Consider the following 22,273-nt stretch of genomic DNA (forward strand, 5'->3'; position numbering starts at 1 on the left):
AAGATCTGTAAGGATGCAGTGTGCCCTTGATCAAGACACTTAAAGCAATCAAGCTCCCAAAAATGACCATTCTTGCCCTAATGTTTTCCCAAAGATGCATGACTTTCTTCTGCGAAACACAAAAGGAGACGTTTAGCAGAATGTAAATGATGACACAAGGTCCTTAAACCTCAGAGTATGGCGGAGATCTGAAGCTGGTTGTCGTGTCATTTTATTGAAGCAGTAGTGGATAAAGCTCTGTAATGAGACATTACCTCTGTGTTCCTAATGAAGATCAAGTCACAGGTTATTCCAGGAAAACTCTCGATTTAAAGGAATATTCTGCACAGATCTGTGCTCCAGTGAGACACTTACAATGGAAGTCAGTGGGGTCAGTTTTTATCTAGAATGGTCTTTTAAGAGCAGTGGAGTTTAATCCCTCTCAAGCACTTTTAAAGATGCTTAACCGACTGAAACAAAACATTGCTGTGTAAACAAACGCACAGATGACCAGCAGCATGGTGTGGATGAATCAATAATCCAGGACATATACATTCACGGCCATTACAGCTTCCATTACGACCCATTTGAAGATCAGATTAGACTCGTCTCCTGCATTAAACACGCTCACCGCTGCACACACAGCGAGCCAAATCCTCTGAGTTTAATTCAAGCACTTTGAGCATCTGTTTTAAAGTAGTTGAATTCAGGGTGTGTGAGTTCATTCATACAGACGGACACAATCAGGAAGGTTTTACATCGGTGAGTTGTGGCACAAAAATGATATGCTGTGAGATGGGAAACACAATTCTGCACGCAGATAATAAAATGCAACTAACCATATAATCGTGCTTTGTTAGGATAGCAAAATAAATAGGCTTATCAACTTTAAAAGGGAGAAAACACTTCCCTTATCTCTTGTTTTGTGACATTACAGGTGGTGCGTCCAATCAAACTCTATGGTCTCTTGGTAGAAGAGTCACTGACATATAAGGCTGTCCGAAGTGATAATCTTTTAAAAATCCAGTTTAAAACACACGTGTCAGAATCATAGAAATTTTATCTTTGTCATTTTTGAAAAACATTTAAAGCGTTTTCTAATATATAATATATTTTTAAATATTATTTTTAAATGTCATGTGGTGTAACCATCAAGTAACTTGATATACTAATCTTCTGGAACTATAAAAGTCTGCTTTTCACAGGGTCAAGAGTGACCCGTCCAGGAGCCATAATTAAGACACATGTGGAGACAAACACAAAACACCATCAGACATGTGACACTAAAATAATGCAATAAACATGAAGTATATAAACACAGAACTCCTCAATGTACATAAATGACATTAAAAATAAGAAGAAACATGACTATTCCCAGAAATGTGATTGGTCATGCAGGGACTTCTGGGAACACCTGATTATTTCAACAATAGTTTACTGTAAAAAGTACATGTATTCTCTTATTAAACATGATATACGTTACTCTAAAAAAAACTAAAGTTTTACTGTAAAATGAGCTGCATTGTCATGTTAAATATAACCCTGTTATTTACTGTAAATGTTACAGTAACTACCCATTGTCCAATTCATGTTGTTGTTGTTGTTTTTTTACTGTAGCATTTTTACATTCTTTTACAAATTTCCTTGCACACTGAATGCATGCAAGTGGACACCTTTTTAACCTGAGGCCTGGGTATCTCAGCGAGTATTGACGCTGACTATCACACCTGGAGTCGTGAGTTTGAATCCAGGGCGTGCTGAGTGACTCCAGTCAGGTCTCCTTAGCAACCAAATTGGCCCTGTTGCTAGGGAGGGTAGAGTCACATGGGGTAACCTCCTCATGGTCACTATAATGTGGTTCTCGCTCTCGGTGGGGCGCGTGGTGAGTTGTGCGTGGATGCCGCAGAGAATAGCGTGAAGCGTCTACACGTGCTACGTCTCCGCGGTAACGCGCTCAACAAGTCACATGATAAGATGCGCGGATTGACGGTCTCATTTACATTTATGCATTTGGCAGACACTTTAATCCAAAGCGACTTACAGTGCCCTTATTACAGGGACAATCCCCCTGGAGCAACCTGGAGTTAAGTGTCTTGCTCAAGGACACAATGGTGGTGGCTGTGGGGATCAAACCAGCAACCTTCTGATTACCAGTTATGTGCTTTAGCCCACTACACCACCACCACTCCGCGTGTCTCAGACGTGGAGGCAACTGAGATTCGTCCTCCGCCACCCGGATTGAGGCGAGTCACTACACCACCACTAGGACTTAGAGCGCATTGGGAATTGGGCATGAGAAATTGGGGAGAAAAAAAAACTTTTTAACCTTCTATTTAAAATAATAATAATAATAAAAGATTATCCTACACGACTCATGCAACATTTCTTTTTTCAAGAATTTCAGCGTTTAATGAGACTTTATTTTACTGTCTCTGGATGGTTACACCACATGACATTTTAGACTTAAGCACCAGAAAAAATATCACAAGGAATTTGAACTCCGAAATTAAAAACATGCTTTGTGTGAATTGCATTTTTATGTATTTTAATAGATCCGGACCACAAAAAAAAAAAAAAAAAAAAAGTGTGTCATTGAACCAAAATGCATTTAATGAAATGCCCTGTGTGACATGTCCTCATCCTCAAAAAAAAAAAAAAAAAAAAAGCATGAACAAAACTACACAAAGTCAAGATAAATACCCCCCCAGACGACATTAAATACAGATTCTCTTGCAACAAGGATAAACATGGTTTGTGTGACTACAGAGAGCATGAAACCATCAACATCTGGAAATGAATGTTTATTGATAATAAATGAACGATTTTGATTCTAAGGACATTTTTTTGTGTTCTCTGTACAGTAAAGATATTGGTACTGTGGGTCCTGAAGCACTGATTGAACACATACTGTGTCTTTGGCAGTAGTTCAGGTTTTGTTGTGGCTTTGCTTTAATACTTTGAACACTGCCAACGTTTGGTTATGCAAACATGACGCCTGGAGTCCCGGACAATCACACAGAGACGCACACACACTCAAGACCATACATCTGTTCTCCTTGCATCCGTACGCCCTCCCTCCCCACAACTAGACAATACAGTGATAGTGCCGTCTTATCACATTAATCTTCTTACATGCTCTTCATTGTTTACTCTAAACCAAAAAATAAAGCTCAAACTCTAATTCTGACCTGTAACCTCTCAGAGTGTAACAGCACCGACCATATCCTGTGTATATACCTTTTTCCGCACCTCGCCCTGATAACTTGTTCTGATCGACATGCCAGCATAGGCAGCCTGGGTGAGCATTACAACTCATATTGGTCAAAGCTTGTCTTTTTAGCAGGGTCATACACTTTATTAGGAATAACACAGCCTAATGTAGCTTAATAAGTTCCCTAACACCAAACGTGGAGAGAACTGCTCCATGTTGAACTGCTCTGAGGCTTCTGACATGTAAGAAAAAGCATTTCATTATCTTGTCTTTCTGCCCAGGCTCTGAGGGCGATCAGAGAGATTCTTTGGGAATCGTTGGGAATGAGAAGGAGCAGCCACTCTGCCAGCTGGTGAGTCTCTTTTCAGAGCATCAAAGTGTTGTCTTTGTCTCTTTAATATTCTCTTAAATGCTATATATTCCTAAACCATGCATATTAACTGTAGATGCACATTCTTGACCATGAGATTAAGGGTCCGTTCAAACAGCATTACATTTTGTATTTCATCTGCACTATTTCCATTTCCCATTTTTATTCAAATTCTGTGTTTTCCATTTTATTTTTCTGGATTCCACATGTTATACTTGAATATGATAATGCTTATAATAATAATAATAATAATAATAATTCATATTACTACTACATCTATTATTATATTTAATGAAATCATGTTGTTTAATAATATTTGATCTAAACCATTTAAAATTAAATGATTGGTATTAGCAGTATAATTATTACTACTACATTGAATATTACTTTTTTCTGTACAGCAGTAATATATTTCTGTCATAATGTCTTTTATTTCATACGTCCTATTGGATCAAGCTTTTATTTTAGCGAAAAAGCAGAGCAAAGACCCTTGAGTTCCCGTGTGTAGGCCTAGGGGAAGTGACCCAATTAAGCCACCGTACCACATAAGCCCACTTACTGATTTATTTTGAAATATAAAAAATTTTTGTTGCAGAGAAAAACTCCAAAACGTCACTGTTTTTGATGACCTAAAAAATAAATAAAAACAATTCTGGAGTCAGATGAACAAACCGGGCGATGAATGATAAAAAATTTAAATAAATCAAATGATACTTAAATGATATTTTCCATTGACCCCTATTGTTCCTAAAAAGCCCACTGAGCAAATAACCCAATGAACCTCATATTAAAAATTGAATTAAAAATCGATGTTTTCCGCATCGCATTATTGCATCTCACTGTTTTTTAGCATCTCACGCTCTGAGCGCCATGTTTTTTTGGGGGGGATTTTCTCCCCTTTTTCCTCCCAATTTGGAATCCCCAATTCCCAATGTGCTTTTAAGTCCTCGTGGTCGCGTAGTGATTCACCTCAGTCCAGGTGGCAGAGGACGAATCCCAGTTGCCTCCGCGTCTGAGACCGTCAACCCGCACATCTCATCACGTGGCTTGTTGAGCGCGTTGCCATGGAGACATAGCGCGTGTGGAGGCTTCGCCATCCACCGAGGCAACCACGCTCAACTCACCACGCGATCACATTACAGCGATCACGAGGAGGTTACCCTATGTGACTCTACCCTCCCTAGCAACTGGGCCAATCTGGTTGCTTAGGAGTCCTGGCTGGAGTCACTCAGCACGCCCTGGGATTCAAATTAGCGAACTAGCGAACTCCAGGGAGTGCCATATTTTAAAAACGCCAACTCATCTTATGACTCCTGCAGTTCCCTTGCGCTCCATCTTGCTGTTTTGAACACAAGAATGGCCCCTAACGCACCCTACTGCCAATTTGTGGTGAGAATAACAGTGTTTATCGCTCTGTTTCCCCCTGTAGGCGGGTCTCCAGATGTGTGTGGCTGCTGATTGGAGGAGGTTGTACTGGTGGCTGGTCCTCCAGTGGGTAGTAGGTGTGGCATTAGCAGGACCCTGTGCTCAGCGCTGTGACTGTTTGCCAAAACTCCTAATGGTCAACTGTTCGTCAAGACAACTGAACTCTGTTCCCGAGGGCATTCTGGAATATGCCCAGATGCTGAACTTGACGTATAACCACTTAAAGACTCTGATGAAGCGGCAGTTCTCTGGCCTAACACAATTACAGGAGTTGGACCTTAGCGATAACATGCTGACCATCATTGAGGTTGAAGCCTTCTTTGGCCTGCAAAACCTCCGGACGCTAAGAATTTCCCGCAACCGACTGAAGATTATTTCAGTTGGGGCATTTTTTGGCCTTCCAAACGTTCAACTGCTGGACATCAGTGAGAACGAGATCTTGGTGTTCCTGGATGACATGTTCCGAGAGATGCCGTCTCTGCAGAAGCTGGAGGCCAGTGAGAATGATCTGGTTTTCATCTCAAACCGTGCGTTCAGTGGTCTGGTAAACTTGCAAGTGCTGAACCTCAACAGGTGCAACCTGACATCGGTGCCAGTGGAGGCGATGTCTCAACTTACCGGCCTCTTGCAGTTGCGTTTCTGCAGAATGGGGATCACCACGTTGCCCAATAACTCGTTCCGCCAGCTGAGCCATTTGAGGGACCTCAGAGTGTCTCACTGCCCCTGGCTGGACTCGCTAGCCATCAACAGTCTGATTGGACTCAATCTCACCTCCCTTACTCTCAGCCACTGTAACCTGAGCTCCATACCATATTCCCCACTGCACCACCTGGTCTACCTCTGCTACTTGGACTTATCCTACAACCCCATTACCAGCATCCAGTCCAATCTCCTGGGGGACTTGTTACGCTTACAGGAGCTGCACCTGGTTGGCGCGAGTTTACTGAGAGTGGAACCGGGTGCATTCCGTGGCCTTGCCTTTTTCCGCCTACTCAACGTGTCATCCAGTCGGTTGGTGACGCTGGAAGAATCAGTGTTCCACTCCGTAGGTACACTAGAGGTGTTGAGGTTGGATGGGAACCCTCTGGCGTGTGATTGCCGTCTGCTGTGGGTGATGCGTAGACATCTACGACTTCGCTTTGAAGGGCAGCCACCAACCTGTGCCTCACCTATACAGGTACAAGGCAGAAGGTTTGGCGACTTTACAGAAGCTGAACTGCCATGGTTGTTCATCTGTCGGCATGCACGTATTCTCACTCGTAAACCACAAGATGTTCGCACAGATGAGGGGCATACTGTCCTGTTCTTCTGCGAAGCAGATGGAGACCCTGAACCTTCTATCACTTGGCTGAATCCGAAACGCTCCCTCCTTACCGGGTCCGGTAGAATTCGTGTGCTAAGCAATGGGACCCTTGAGGTGCGTTACGCACAGGTTCAAGATAGCGGCTACTACCTGTGCATCGCTTCCAATGCTGCAGGAAATGACAGCATCTCAGTGAGCCTGCGGGTGCGTGGATTTCCCTCTTCTACTCGAAACCGTTCTGGTCCCTTCTTTCTGGAGGGGTGGAGCATTGTGTCTGGACAAGCACCAGTCAACGGTTCTCACGGTTCACAGCCATTTCCGTTTGATGTGAAGACGCTGGTGATCGCGGTGACCATGGGCTTCTTGTCGTTCCTAAGCTCGGTGGCGATCTGTTTCATCTTCATGTTTTTATGGAGTCAGAGCAAAGGCCAAATCAAACACACAGCAACTATTGACTTCGTCCCACGCAGCTCTGCATCAGCAGGAGGGGGTGGAAGGGCAACCATGGAGACGGGCAGATTCACCATGAAGCTGATCTGAAATCTCATGGCATGAAGCAGCTGCCTGATGTTATGGGATACTGTAACTGAGTTTGAACAACTATAAGGCCTGTTTCAAACATCAAGCACTTGTGCCTGTGGCAATGCAAGTTACGTGCTTTCGTTTTGACGCCCATATTAGCAGAGTCAGAAACAACCTGGTCTCATAGAATCATATTACTATACCGACATTTTAGCAAAATTATTTTTATGTGGCTCATTTTATGTATCACAGCAGTTTCCTGGTGAAATGAACACAATAGGCACTACAACAACAATTACTTTTATTCACTTTCACACAAAAAGTAAAATAGGTTTACTAAAGCACATGACTCATTTTAATGTTTGCATCACATGATCAATACATTTACAAGCTTGTGTGAATGTGATCAAATTGAGTTCAACTGATAAAGCATTGCACTTGTGATGTAAAGGAGCAGGGTACAAGTCCTGAAGAGCACGCACGTGAACCCAAAGTGTCATAGTAGTACCACAAAATGACGTGGTCGTGTTGTTCATTTCACGTTTGCTTTTTATGACACTATTGGTTAGGTTTAGGTTTAAGGTTTAGAGATGTCAGTTTTGTTGATTTAAAACTCAATAGAGAATTAACCTTAAAAACCTCATCTGTTTATGAGAACATTTAACTTGCTTTTAGTGCCACACAGTGGACATTTCACCTCCGGGATATGTGTAGAAAACCATGTAATGTAGTTTTCATTAGATCAGGCTGGTCAGAAAACAAGCAAGCACACTTACAGTTTCTGTTCAGTTCATATTCTGCACTGTGGAGTTTTGGTTCTGTTTAGATAAATTGCCATTAGAATGTGAATTTGAGCTGCCTCCAATTTCACGATGATCAGGTTTGTAAAAGTTCAATAATTTATGGCTTTTAAGAAAATACTCAACGTGTAAACTCAACAATCACTTTAATTTCTGTTTAGAGCTGCGGCTCTGCACTTTTAAAAAAAACAAATCTTTTTTTTTAATTCTTTTTTTTATCCCTTTTTCTCCCCAATTTGGAATGCCCAATTCCCACTACTTAGTAGGTCCTTGTGGTGGCACAGTTACTCACCTCAATCTGAGTGGTGGAGGACAAGTCTCAGTTGCCTCCGCTTCTGAGACCATCAATCCGCGCATCTCATGTGGCTTGTTGAGCGCGTTACCACGGAGACGTAGCACATGTGGAGGCTTCACGCTATTCTCCGCGGCATCCACGCACAACTCACCACGCACCCCACCGAGAGCGAGATCCACTAATCTTGACCACGAGGAGGTTACCCCATGTGACCCTATCTTCCCTAGCAACCGGGCCAATTTGGTTGCTTAGGAGACCTGGCTGGATCACTCAGCACACCCTGGATTCGAACTCGCAACTCCAGGGGTGATAGTCAGCATCAATACTCGCTGAGATACCCAGGCCCCGTAAAAAAACAAATCTTAATATTTTTGTCTTTTTTTATTTTTACACAGTAAAAATATCTAAACCTTCTTAAAACTAGATAAATTTACTTAAGATAAGATAAGATAATCTGTCTGGTTTTCAGAGACATCTTACAAAATGTAATAAAGTTTATGATTACATCATGAAAAAACGACTTGGGGGCAAGGCGGAAAAACTCTGATTCAAAGGGAAAACATGTTTATTTTTCTTTCCCCATTGGCAAACAGATGTTTCTTGTTTTAAGCATAGACCACACCAAATTTTGTTTGATTTCTTCGAATACAAGACTTAACATCTTAAGCCATTCTGCTTCTCTAGTCATTTTATCGTGTTTTAAGGATGTTAAGATACTTTTAATGGAAAATAAGACATAAGTAAGAGAATGGTTTTCAGTGTGTTACAGCTGTTGCTATGATCATGTGCAAGATGTATGAAACAGGCCATAAACTGATCAGGTGGTAGAAGACTTTAAACAGCAGAACTGCACTGTAAACCGACCATGTGACTAACATCCAAACCATTGGGGCTGTGAGAAATTAACAAGATTTTTCAACTGTAATTCCTTTTTTTCTTCTTTAAAAATGTGTTCTCTATATCTCTTTATAATCTATATCCAAGTTGCTCCCAATGGCAGGCTAGCGCCTTGCATGGCAGCTCTGCTGTCATTGGTGTGTGAGTGTGTGAGTGTGTGAGTGTGTGTGTGTGTGTGTGTGTGTGTGCGTGTTTGTGAATGGGTGAATGAGTCACAGTGTAAAGCGCTTTGGAACCAGTAAGGTTAAAAAAAGTGCTATATAAGTGCAGACCATTTACCGTTTAAAAAAAAAAAGAGGCTTTGACTCTCACACTAACCCTTTAAAATACACTTTGCACTTAGCAAGACCTCTGATGTCATGGTACTAGAATGAACTGCATGAATGCATGCTGTGAGTGATGGTGAACAATGACATTATGAAGGTTTCATATCAAACTTTAACGTTCTGGATGACTGAAAGCTTAATTGAACAGTTAATGAGAAAATACAACTGAGCTCACAGACGGGTTAATTAAGTTCAAATGAAAAAGATGAAAGCATTTTCAATAAATCCTACACTAATAGTATAGAATTTCTGGATTGTATTATATGACATACTGACTACAGAGAAATATTTAATGCATGTGAATGTCTGGTACTGATGCATGTTATTTTTCTGTATGGTTAGTGTCAATATCTGATACAAATGGTCAAATGATGTTGCAGACTTTGCACATGCAATATACAGTATACTGAATGATATATACAGTACATAAAACTCAATATGGATAATGGACATTAAATATGAGCATTCAGCAGTTGCGAGGCTCTCACATGAAGTCAAAAGAGAATGTCCTCTCAGCGTTTCTTGCGCTTCACTGTGGAATTCAAAGCAATAATTACATTACAGATTTCAGATTGTTACGGTACAAAAGTTCATTAGATAAGTGTAAAAAATATATGAGTTTTTAGCTTTGATCTCATCACATTTTAGTATGTTTCTGTCTGTGAAAGCATAGTTTACTCACCCCAGAAATGTATATCTGGCACTTGTGTGTTATTTTATATAATGTTATTAATGCAGATATTACGCTGATGATTTCTATTTTTCAAAACCTTTGATTAGGTCCTAAAGACACTCCTAAATGTCACTGATTCAGTCATATTTATTTACACTGCACAAAATGAACTGTTGCATTAGTTTGAGCTTGAATATTTTTACTATTTACTTATTTTTACTAATTGTTGTATTGAATGATTTACACTGAATTATGACTTTATATTTAAGGAAGCCAGTGAATCTGTTTAGCAATTTCTGTAAGAAGTGACTGCCAAAAGTTTTCAAATAATCATGTTTTTAGAAACAGGAGTTTATTATACAACAAATAAAACATCATTTTAAACTATTTAGTTGTTTATAGTATCAGTTTTTCTGTATTTTGATGGATAATGTCTGTAATGTGCATATCCAGTAAATCTCTGAATGTGATCTTTGTGTTAAGGTGATTTATTATTAGCAAATTAAATGTAAATACCTATTTTTTTATTTTAATTTATTAAAGATGAATCAAATCAGTTCAATGGAATTTTAATGCATAATAATACAATCATTTTTTGTAAAGTATGGAGGAGCATCAGTTGTGACAGCACAGGCAGTGATTTACCACAATAATCTGTTAATAGTGACTCGACATGTATTTATTAATAATATTTATTTATTCTGTCTGTGATCAATCAAACTTAATGTTTTAATGACTCTGTGATATCGTTTGCATGAAATTGCATATGCTGAGCATTGGATTTGAGTGTGAAACTTTCAGGAATAATCAGAAAAATGCTTGTATTTCATATCTTCACAAACAGAATACAAATGTTGATGTCTTGATGCTTATATATGAACTTTCATCTTAAACACGTCCAGCGAATCAGCTTATAGTGTAGAGACACGGAGCGCCAGCATCCCGTTTGACCGCAACACACTTACACTTACGCAAAAGACAAACGGTCACACGCAGTTCAAATAAAAACACTCCCTGATTGCACACGTATGTCTCCGAGGTGTCTGTTTTAGATCGTTTCATCTGAAAAGCATCACAATCTAATTATCATCTGCTAAACATCTTAAAAAGATCAGATTTGCAAACATACTTAATCATAAATGTCTTAAAGACATCTGCTGAATGTCTTATAGACGTACAGTATTGCAGATGAGCAGACGATGGAAAAAAACCCCCGTCTTCCATATGTAAACGCACGTTAAGATGCTGTAAGTGATTAAACCCAAACGCTGATTGTAATCCAGAGTGATTCTGTCACCAAGCATTTTTCCTACACCAAAATGACATTAGAAAGTCACTCACTGAACGCTGCATATGGACATATGCATTCTACAGCAAGCCTTGAGAGGATAAATACACAATCACGTATTTTCACAAGATAAAGCTTCCTAAGGGCCTGTTTACACGTGGCTAGTTTGGAACATTTGTTTCGGTGTGTTTTCTCCCTTGGTGCGGTTCGTATAGGCACATATGAACATGGCAATCGCACTCGGACAATTGGTCCGATTGCAATCAAACCCTGGAGCGGTTCACTTGTGGTGAGCATGCACTCTGACCCAAAGGACCAACCAGGGGCAGGGGCGGGGGCGGGGCGGGGGGGCCCTATGCATTGCATACCTTGCATATATGGTTTTTGCGCCTCTACCAACGAACCAAACAATGTCCCAATAAAAACCATGAACATACCAGCTAATCGTTCACATTCTGTACCATGTGGTGAAGTTTTGCATAAGTGTGACATAAACAATACGTGCATATTGGTACACATTGAGACATTTTTACAAGTGTATAATTTTAACCGGTATATCGATGTATGCGGTAAATCTTCTAAATGAAGATAATGCAACAATGTAACAATTTTCGCCCATTTCGGAACAAATCAAGTGAGCTACGGGTCTGAAAATGCTCTAAATCACTCTGTTACAATTGTTTATGCTCACGTGGTACTCCTGTTGTTATTTCAGCGAGCTCCACATGACTGGGAATCAGAGAGAGAGAGAGAGAGAGAGAGAGTTGCTGTGAGATGGTATGTTTGCCACCACTCCACCTTAATCTGCAAGTGTGACATGCCTCCGACTGAAGAGAGAAATATCTCAAGTCTGCATGTGTGACACCCTTGCGCAAAATCGTGCTGTTTGGAGTCTGCTAGTGTGGCGCCGGCTTAAACAGTTGGGGGGACAGTTGATTTAACCAGTCAGAAGACTTTCTGCCTGTCAATCATTGTGCACATTCTCAGGCAACTTTTATAATCGCTCACCATGTAAGGATCTCTTTTGTGCTTTGGATTGTATGTTCTCCACATCTCTGTGTTTGTCTGATCTCTGTACTGAGACTCTCACAGATCGAGTCTGAAATAGAGATCATATGGATTATATGTCTTCCAGTGAAATGCCATCTGTCATCCTTTACCCTTTAATATTGCCAATTTCAGATCAAGTGGGTCGCTCTGGCTGGTTTGAATTCAGATTGTAGTGCCCTGTGAGGACTGAAGCGTCCCAGATCAGCTCAGGAACATTGGTGCCATCAGCTGGTTATATCATGAGTTTACAGTTTAATAACACTGCCTTTAATTTAATATTAGTAAAAAAAACTTTACCCCGAATACAGCTACAGTCCCTTTCAAGGCAAGCCAGTTCACTCAGCTATTAAAGTGCAGCTACTTGAACTGGAAACTGGTCAAGATTACGAAATCAGAGGTAAAAATCTGACAACAATATTATCAAACACTCAAAACAAACAAATAAATAACTCTTTGGTTGAACTTGATTCAGTCATGGACAAGTGGCTCCACATGTTTGAAATGAGTTTTCTCAAATTAAAATTACCCTGTACTTTCAACTTAAATACAGTATTCCAAGTTCAACACAAGTTAAGCTCAATCGACAGCATTTGTGGCATGATATTGATTACCACAAAAAAAATGAGGTTCCAGTGATAACTTTTTCAAAAGTATAGACACAAGACAACAATATGCATTTAAACATATAAAATAGCCAATTTTTCAACTTTGTTACCATGACGATGTAATGTCAACAAACCCTAAAACGCTAAAAGGACTGTAAAAATGAAGATGTAAACAACTTTCCTGCTCAATTATAGATGAGTTTTAACAGAAGAGTTAATGTAAGCGCTTTTATACAATTATAAGCTTCACATTTCTGACTTTAAACCCTCCAAAAATTGACCCCATTGACTTCCATTGTAAGTGTCTCACTGGATTTTCTCCCCGATTTGGAATGCCCAATTCCCAATGCGCTCTAAGTCCTCGTGGTGGTGTAGTGACTCGCCTCAATCCGGGTGGCGGAGGACGAATCTCAGCTGCCTCCGCGTCTGAGACCGTCAATCCACGCATCTTATCACGTGACTTGTTGAGCGCATTACCGCAGAGACATAGCGGGTGTGGAGGCTTCACGCTATTCTCCGCGGCATCCATGCTCAACTCACCACGCGCCCCACCGAGAGCGAGAACCACATTATAGCGACCACGAGGAGGTTACCCCATGTGACTCTACCCTCCCTAGCAACCGGGCCAATTTGGTTGCTTAGGAGACCTGGCTGGAGTCACTCAGCACACCCTGGATTCAAACTCGCGACTACAGGTGTGACAGTCAGCGTCAATACTCACTGAGATACCCAGACCCCCACTTTTTCCTTTTTTTAAAGAAAAGGAGGGACAAGTCAAAATTATTTTTGGACATTGTGCCACAAATGCTGTTAATTGAGCTCAACTTGCATTGAACTCGGAAAATTCCTTTAAAGTAAATGGAACGTAACTTAATCAAGTAAACCCAACAAAATGTAACATGTTAAAATAACTAAATTTGAGTGATATGCTAGCTAGTGACAGTAAATGTTAGCATGCTAATTACATGGTGGGAAACACTACTGAGTGCAGCTTGGTCACTTTGCTATGGTTATCAATGTTTAAAGCAATATGTAGGATACTCAAACTGTACTGGTCCTCAACCTAGGTAATCCCAAAAAATACAACATAACAGGAACTCTTCTAAATCTCAACAAAACACTGAACACTAACAAGTCTCCCACTTCATTTTCTCTCCCTGTCGAGCTCCACGCAAAGCAAGCTGGGAACCCGAAACCCGCTGCACAGTTTCAACTAACCAAACAAAAGGGTAAAGCGGACAAGACTTTTTTAGTTGAATCAACCCAGTTAATTTACAAACCCTTGGTCACATGAATGTAAGTAATAATCCTCCCATGTTCATGAGTGTTGAAATCAAAATTAAAATAGAGGCGATAAAGACATCTTCTGTTAAGCATGTATATATTTATTTATTTGTTGAAATATTTAAAGATTTGTAATATTTCCCCAGAAAAATGTAAACTTCTCCTTATTCACAAAAAGAAAGACATATCTGTTCATCAATCATCGTCAATAAAATGAAGCTCATAATTACAATAATCTTATTTGAATATAATATCTTTATGATAATAATATGAACATTCAAAACATCACTCCATATGCAGAGATGCTCCACTCTAGAATCAGCTAATCTCTCCAGCATTCCAGAATATTTCCATGGGTAAATCTATAAATATATATATATACACATCACTCCTGGATCGGATTGGAGGGACGGGGCAATGCTATGGCTTGTCCGTGTCTATGGCTAAACTGGCAGGTGGGTCCCGTTGTAAGGACCATTTCATCATGAATTTAAGACAGAAACTCAGTAAGAACTAGAGTGCTACACAATGGGGAAAACATACACCATCACGATCTGTCTCAGCATAATTGACCCCTATACACTTAAAATGGCTGTATATTATCAGAAAAGTGTGCCAAAACGTTGTGAGAAATGACGTATTGAAAAAGAATAATTCGGCGAAGCTCCTTCGAGTCTCTCAAAATCAGGACTGCAGAGTTCTCTATAGGAACCGTAGGCACAGAAACAATACTCATTATTTTTTCAGAACTATCGTTACCCCAAATGCAGACAAAATTAATACTTTCAACAGAAAATAAACACAAAAGTAAATGACTTAATCCCCAGCAGAGCAGCTACTGGCGTATATGAGAATCATCCACCAAACATCGAGAAAAAGAGAAAAACTGAACTGGCTAAAAATGAAACTTTCAATCAGTAAATCTGGACTCTATGTACAGAAATCAGCAGCCAACCCCAGAAAAAAAAAGCAAATCAGTGTGTGTGTAAATGTGTGTATGGATTATTTGTTGCTTTATTAGAATATAAGATTGATAAATACTTGTTTAGTTTTAGTCAAATCTTTCCTTTCTCTCTGTTAAATCATCTATTCGTTAAAGGTGAAATGTGTAATTTTTTAACGCAACATCAACATGACAAACCATTTTACTTCCATAATATGACATATTTCTGATTGAAGCAGCAAGAGAAAAAATCTCAGTTGCCTCCGCGTCTGAGACCGTCAATCCGCGCATCTTATCACGTGACTTGTTGAGCGCGTTACCGTGGAGACATAGCGGGTGTGGAGGCTTCATGCTATTCTCCGCGGCATCCACGCACAACTCACCACACACCCCACCGAGAGCGAGAATCACATTATAGCGACCATGAGGAGGTTACCCCATGTGACTCTACCCTCCCTAGCAACCGGGCCAATTTGGTTGCTTAGGAGACCTGGCTGGAGTCACTCAGCACGCCCTGGATTCGAACTCACGACTCCAGGTGTGATAGTCCGCGTCAATACTCGCTGAGATACCCAGGCACCCAACCTGCAATATTTCTTAAAGAAAGTAAATAGGGTCAGTTTTGACAAGACATTGATGGTTTGACTTCCTGAAGAGTGTAAACACTGTGGTGCTTTCAAAGCATTGCTCTGTTTGTTGAAGCAGTCCAACATGTCAACTTCTGACTCAACCAATGGGGTGAGTTTGGGGCGGGACTACCCGTTTGTCTGACCAATGACCGCTTGGCGAATGTTCAGGAAACCTGTTTTGAAATAGTAATTTTGACTGCAATTTTGTTTGGTACGCCTAGTAGTGCAGAAATTACACACTTCACCTTTAAAACGTTTCGTTAACGTGTTTTCTTACAAACACACAAAACAAAAACATCTTTCATTCCCAAAATAATCTCAAAGTCACCTGATATCTGTTCCACACAACTAATGCCAACAGTGAGAACTCACTACAGCAAACCAAGAACATTTTATCACACGCACAAGCGTCGCATCTTCGTTTCTACAACCAGAAACTCTTCGGTTCTTCATTCCGAGACTCTCCTGGTCATCTGTGTGGCATTAGACGCAGGAAATGCAGTGAAACCACCCAAAGCGTTACGTGAACTTCTCTCTCATAGATGATTAAAACTTGAGATCATGAAATAAACGGAGTGTCCAAGTCTTTTTTTGCCCTGTTCTCATTGGAGCTCTTTAGGATAATAAGAGGAGGATAATAAATGTCAAACTCGTGCTGTCTGTCTGTCGGTTTTCGTTGTGCTATCGATGTGGTTGTATTGGCCTCAAAGGTGCTGATTGTCGTTCATTTGGCTCAAAATTTCAGGAGAAAAGAGAGAGAGACAGCAGGAGAGAGAGACACCTGATGAATATATAATTATATATATATATCAATTATATACATATATATATATATATATATATATATATATATATATATATATATATATATATTTCCAGTGTGTGTGTGTTTGTGTGTGTGTGTGTGAGAGAGAGAGAGATTATAGAGTTATTCTTCATTCTCAGGATCCGCATTTCTCTTCTCTCTCAGCCAATCAACAGATATTCCAGGTTTGATATTCAACCAATCACATGTCCACTAGTCCTGCACCGGCCAATCATGTTCCAGAGTGAGCACCGTAGATGGGCTGAAGAGAGAAACAGAACGTCAGTTCAGTGACCAATAAGAATCTAAAGATCTTCAAGAGATTAATTAAGAAATAATAAAAAATGATAATTTGGATTATTGTCCAAATCTGCCATTAAAACTCTTATATTTGGGTAAATCCCACAAAAATGAAGGCTATTATTTGGACCGTTCATTTTCTTCAGATGCATGTGATAAAGGGCAGTGTCTATGCAAATTAATTAAATTGCAACCGAAAAGGGATTCATCAAGTTTAAAAGTTATTTTAGAGACGGAAACTGCGAGAGCAAATTAATTTGAATGAAAGGCAGGTATTAACTTGATTTCTGCTGTGCATAAAACTGGCTGAATACTGTTCACAAGACTCTAGACTGTCATTTAAGGGTTAAACTTCTGGCGCACCGCGTCACGTGACAACAGCATGACGTCGATTTCTGTGAAGCGCTCCTACGGGCACAGTGCCAACAAAAGTGCCTCTGGTAAGAAACCTCTTTAAGTTTTTTGACTGAAACCTGTTTGGTTGTAAAGAGTAGAGTCTCTAGTTTCATTTGATATGTCGCTTTATAAAATCCATTCATTTTTCACGTATCAGCGCGCTGATAAACATGATGTCCACATATGTGGAAACTAGGACCACGTTCCCTCAAAAGTTGAAAAAACATGTTAGTTATCTTGAATATTTTTCAACACATCTGTGGGTCATTTCGCTTCATTTTAATATAAAATGTTATATTTTATTGTGTTATCACTGTTCAATACGGTTCCATTCATTAACATTAATAAATGCATTCCTATATATTTACTGTACATTATCACATTGAGAATAAACGCATTCATGCAAAAGCTGGAAAATGTCACCATTTTAATTTGATTATTTGTGCATTCATTATTTTCCCAAATATGTCAAATCTGTGTGTTAGCATCCTGTCAGTCAGTCAGCGTGTGGGTATCGAATTGAATCTGTGCTCGGTACTACAGGTACTGCACAAACATGTGTATCATGACATCCTTTTTATTTTAGTATCGACTTGGTACTGAAGTACCAGTACTTTTTACATCAATGATGTGTGTGTGTGTGTGTGTGTGTACACACCTGTTCTGTGAATATTCTGGTTTTCAGGTCAGGCATTCCACTTCCTCTCAACTCATCCTCTACAGCCATCAACCTGCAACACACACACACACACACACTTGTTTCCATCAACGTCTGTTGTTTTTTTACTGAGCTAATGGTATTTAAATATTCTGCATTTTCACATTTTCAAGAACACATTGTTTTGTTTTGTTTATTAAGCCGTTTTCCTCACGCATCTGACCTGTTGATGATTCCTTTGATCTGCGAGTCTTTCTCCATCTGTTGTTGTCGCAGGAGTCGCTCGCTGTCATCCAGCCGACTCTGATACTGCAGCAGAATTTTACTCGTCTGTTGTTCCTGCGAATGCAGCCGGCGCTCATACTCCTCCAGTTTACGATGTGACATCATCAAGCGCTCCTTCAGTGAGTGAATCTCCTCCTCGTACTCGCGCACCTACACACACACACACACACACACACACACACACACACACACTGTGATTAATTATTATTGCTGTACCACTGAACTTATGTAACGCTGTGAGTCGATACTGACCCGGTCCAGACGAGACTCGTCCATACTCTTGGAGTGTTCCTTCAGTTTGAAATCCTCACGACCCACACGCAAGCTCTCGATGTCTGCAGACAGGTGCGGCATGTTGGACACCCAGGCCACCGTACGCTCGGATGCAGCTGTGGGGGTGTTCAGCGTGGAGGGAGACTTCGAGCCCTGAATGAAAAATCAAATGTAACACAGAGCAAATGATCACACCACTGCAGTGAGTATATATGTGTATAGGGGTATATACCCTCATGCGACCCCGTGTCCTCATGCGTTTCTTGTCTTCGCTATACGCAATGCATAATTTAAATTCACTGATCTCAGTTCTGAAGACTCAGGGCTGTCAATAAAGACATAAACTTTCAATGCACGGAGTCATGTGACCAAACAACATGGTTTTGGGGGAAACGCCAGCAAATCTACATCTGGTAAGAAACCTCATGAATTTTTCACATTAAAACCTGTCCCTAGTCTCTAGTTTCATCTAATATGCCATTTAAAAAAAAATGTCACACTGTTAAACACAGTGACCACAGATGAGGACTATAGGGCTATAGTACAGTCACAGTGTATTTTCACATTGATAATAAATGTGTTCATGCAAAAGCTGAAAAATATGTCTTTCAGAGGCTTTATATGGAGTTAAGATGAAAATAAGGTGCATTTCAAACTGTTCTGAGACCAGTACAGACAGACAGCACACTGGAGGTTAAGTCATGCACTAAACATGGAGCAAGGGAGCATCCTATAATAACCAACACTGCTGGACACATAATCAACTATTTGATAAAAAACATCTGACTTTCTATAGCTTGGTATTATTATTTTTTTGCATGTTTATTAGGGGGCTACTAATGCACACAGCAGTCATGCTCATGTCTCAGATGGATATATATATATATGTGTGTGTGTGTGTGTACATGTGGTAGATCAGAGTGCATATATATGAGCATATAGAAGTGTATAGGAGTACATGAGGCAGATATGAGTACACAGCAGAATGAAGATGTATAATACACTGTATTACAGACTATTGTGAGAGTATACTGAAGTATATAAGAGCATAAAAGGCTATACAAATATGAGGTGTGTGTCTGTGAGTACCTGTTTGTTCCCGGTTGGTTTAAGTAATTGCTGTTGGTTATTTTGTTGAGTGGGTTGGTTGCTAGGGGTGTTTTCTGCGCTCTCACTAGTGCCCCCCTGTGGTGTGGCATTCTCACTTGCTGTGCTGGACTGATGCGGCAGCCCGGGGGCGGGGCTATCCTTCACCGACAGCTGCTGTCGCGGCAACTGCCTCGCCCCAAAACTTGACTCGGGTGATTGGAGGAGGTTCCCGCTCTGAGGTCGGGTCTTGGGGGGCGTGGAGTTAGCGGCTGAGCTGACAGACAGCTGGTGAGAAGGCTGAGGCTTTGCACGCTGAGGAGGAGGCGGAGCCATGGAGGACTGACGGACAGGATGAATGGTGGTAGGGGGAGTGGCCAGAGAAGCAGGCGTGCCGGTGCCAGTCGATGTCTGTGGGGCCATGCCCATTAAAACCTGCTGCTGAAGATTCTCCTGATACCAGAGATACAGAGACAGGCATTTTTGGGGGGGATTTTAAATTATTTAAAAATGTTAAATGATTTTTAAAATAATTTTAAAAACATTTCACTCAGAAAGAGCATGATGAGAACAGTAATGAATTCTTAAGACTCTATCATTTCTAAACTTTTCCATGACTTTTAAAGATTTTATTTCTATGACTCATCAATTTTAATTTTAAAGACTTTTCAAAGACTTTTTCAGATTGTATTAATTTCCAAACGTTTCAATGCTTTTGCACATTTTATTTATTTCCAAGACTGTTCAATTACTGCTTGGAATGGTGACGATGTTGGTGATGCTGTTTCCTGTTCCTGTTGCTGCTTTCTATTTTCAGCATTTTATCTTTAATCTCTCCCATTTTTTCAAGCGCATTGTTTTTTTCGCTTTTATACTTTTTAAAGCGATACAATTACGTTCATTTTAACACGCACACTCACCTTTCCACTTTTATCGCGATTAAAATGCGTGCTTTACCACATTGGTGATCAGGAACCACCTCAACAACAACAGTTACACGAGGGATTCACATCGATCTCAAACCCCTGATCTAAAACCACTACCACAACAACAACAAACAATTACTATAAGTCATGGCATCCGCTCATATTATCACTTCCTGCATTGCATGCCACATGTTTACTATAGCTTCTTCCATCAGCAGTGAGGGATTCACATGTGATAAATATAAGGAATTTGTCAGGCTGACGGAGAAGGTTAATGAGTTAAGAGACATGCATCCGAACGCTAGTGGAGGTCAGTGAGAAAGAGAAGCCGGTAGATACTGTTTCAGATGTGGGTAATACAGCGAGCAACACACACACTTTGGGTGATGTCTCAGCGGCATACTCGCTCAGCAAAGCGACACCACTCTCCTGTTCCTGTTAGTGTTTCCAATCGATTCTCCCCACTCAGTGATGCACCCACTGAGAATCATGTTGAAAGAGCCTTGGTCATTGGTGATTCTATTGTAAGGAATGTGGAAATAGAGAATCCAGCCACCATTGTTAAATGCATTTTGGGTGCCAGAGCATCTGACATCAGATCAAATTTACAAGTGCTGGCTAATGCTAAATGTAGATTTTCTAAAAATTTTATTCATGTCGGCACTAATGATGTATGGCTTCGCCAGTTGGAGATCACTAGAAATAATGTTAAAGAGGTGTGTGAACTTGCAGAAACGATGTCAGACACTGTAATATGCTCTGGCCCCCTCCCTGCTCGTCGTGGTGATGAGGTTTATAGTAGATTAGTGTCACTGAATGGCTGGATGTCTGAGTGGTGTCCGAAGAATAGTATAGGATTTATAGGCAATTGGAAGAGTTTTTGGGGTAGACCTGATCTGCTGAAGAGAGCCGGACTCCAACCCTCCAGGGAAGGTGCCGCTCTCCTCTCTAGTAATTTGGCTCATAGTCTTAATAGTGATAGTATTTGACTAACTGGGGCCCAGGTCAGGAAGCAGACAAACTGGCTAATCCGAACGTCTGCTAGCTGCCTTGAGACATCACACAGGTCACATAAACTACAACACATAGAGACTCTATCACCAAAATATCATATAGAGTCTGTGTCTGTTCCCCGAACTATCAAACACAATGTAAGAGGACCAACTCATCGCCATAATCATACACTAGATTTAATTCTGTCATATGGAGTTGATACTGATACTTTAGAAATTCTGCCGCAGAGCGATGACATCTTGGATCATTACCTCGTCTCTTGTTTGCTGCGATCAGCTATGTCACTCAATCTACACCACGCTATCATTCAGGTAGAACTATTTATTTGACCACTAAAGATAGCTTCACTAATAATCTTCCAGATCTATCTCATACACTCAGTAAGCCCCAAAGTCTAGAAGAACTTGATGTAATAACAGAAAATATAAATATAGTCTTCTCTAGCACTCTTGATAGTGTCGCCCCCATTCAATTAAAGAAAATTAAAGAAAAAAGCCCCACACCATGGTACAATGATCACACTCATGCTCTCAACAGAGCATCTTGGAAAATGGAGCGCAAGTGTAAGAATACAAAATTAGAGGTATATTGCGGTGCATGGAAGGATAGTGTCTGTAGCTACAGACAGGCACTAAAAGATGCCAGGTCAGCATATTTTAGCAAACTCATAAAAAATAACCACAACAATCCTAGGTGTTTATTCAGTACTGTAACAATGACTATTAATGGATGTACTGTAACGTCAACTTCAACAAAATTCATGCGTTCATGACCTCAAGACTAGATTATTGTAATGCATTACTGGGAGGATGTCCAAAAAGATCAATAAATAAACTTCAATTGGTTCAAAATGCAGCTGTCAGAGTGCTGACAAGAACCAAGAAACATGATCATATTAGCCCCATTTTATCATCGTTAAATTGGCTACCT

General features: G+C 40.3%; 2 protein-coding genes across 4 annotated transcripts in view; one reads left to right on the plus strand and one right to left on the minus strand.

Moving 5' to 3' along the window:
• The window catches only part of lingo4a (leucine rich repeat and Ig domain containing 4a), a 10,929-nt gene extending 741 nt beyond the window's left edge, over positions 1-10,188 (plus strand). The window contains exons 2-3 of the mRNA XM_051664091.1: positions 3,472-3,542; positions 4,990-10,188. Of these exons, the coding sequence (XP_051520051.1) occupies positions 5,002-6,828 (1,827 nt within the window). The 5' untranslated portion in view covers positions 3,472-3,542; positions 4,990-5,001 and the 3' untranslated portion in view covers positions 6,829-10,188. The remainder of the gene's footprint in view (positions 1-3,471; positions 3,543-4,989) is intronic.
• Positions 10,189-14,113: 3,925 nt separating this feature from the next.
• The window catches only part of syngap1a (synaptic Ras GTPase activating protein 1a), an 82,140-nt gene continuing 73,980 nt past the window's right edge, over positions 14,114-22,273 (minus strand). For 2 of the 3 annotated variants that reach the window (XM_051664071.1, XM_051664073.1), the window contains 5 exons: positions 19,407-19,856; positions 18,297-18,470; positions 17,983-18,194; positions 17,760-17,832; positions 14,114-16,667 (listed from right to left, as the gene is read on the minus strand). In XM_051664071.1, coding sequence (XP_051520031.1) covers positions 16,638-16,667; positions 17,760-17,832; positions 17,983-18,194; positions 18,297-18,470; positions 19,407-19,856 — 939 coding nt within the window. In that variant the 3' untranslated portion in view covers positions 14,114-16,637. The remainder of the gene's footprint in view (positions 16,668-17,759; positions 17,833-17,982; positions 18,195-18,296; positions 18,471-19,406; positions 19,857-22,273) is intronic. The other variant, XM_051664072.1, reaches the window with a different exon arrangement.

The sequence above is a fragment of the Myxocyprinus asiaticus genome, chromosome 30, assembly GCF_019703515.2.
Source record: "Myxocyprinus asiaticus isolate MX2 ecotype Aquarium Trade chromosome 30, UBuf_Myxa_2, whole genome shotgun sequence".
In the NCBI taxonomy this organism is placed as follows: domain Eukaryota; kingdom Metazoa; phylum Chordata; class Actinopteri; order Cypriniformes; family Catostomidae; genus Myxocyprinus; species Myxocyprinus asiaticus.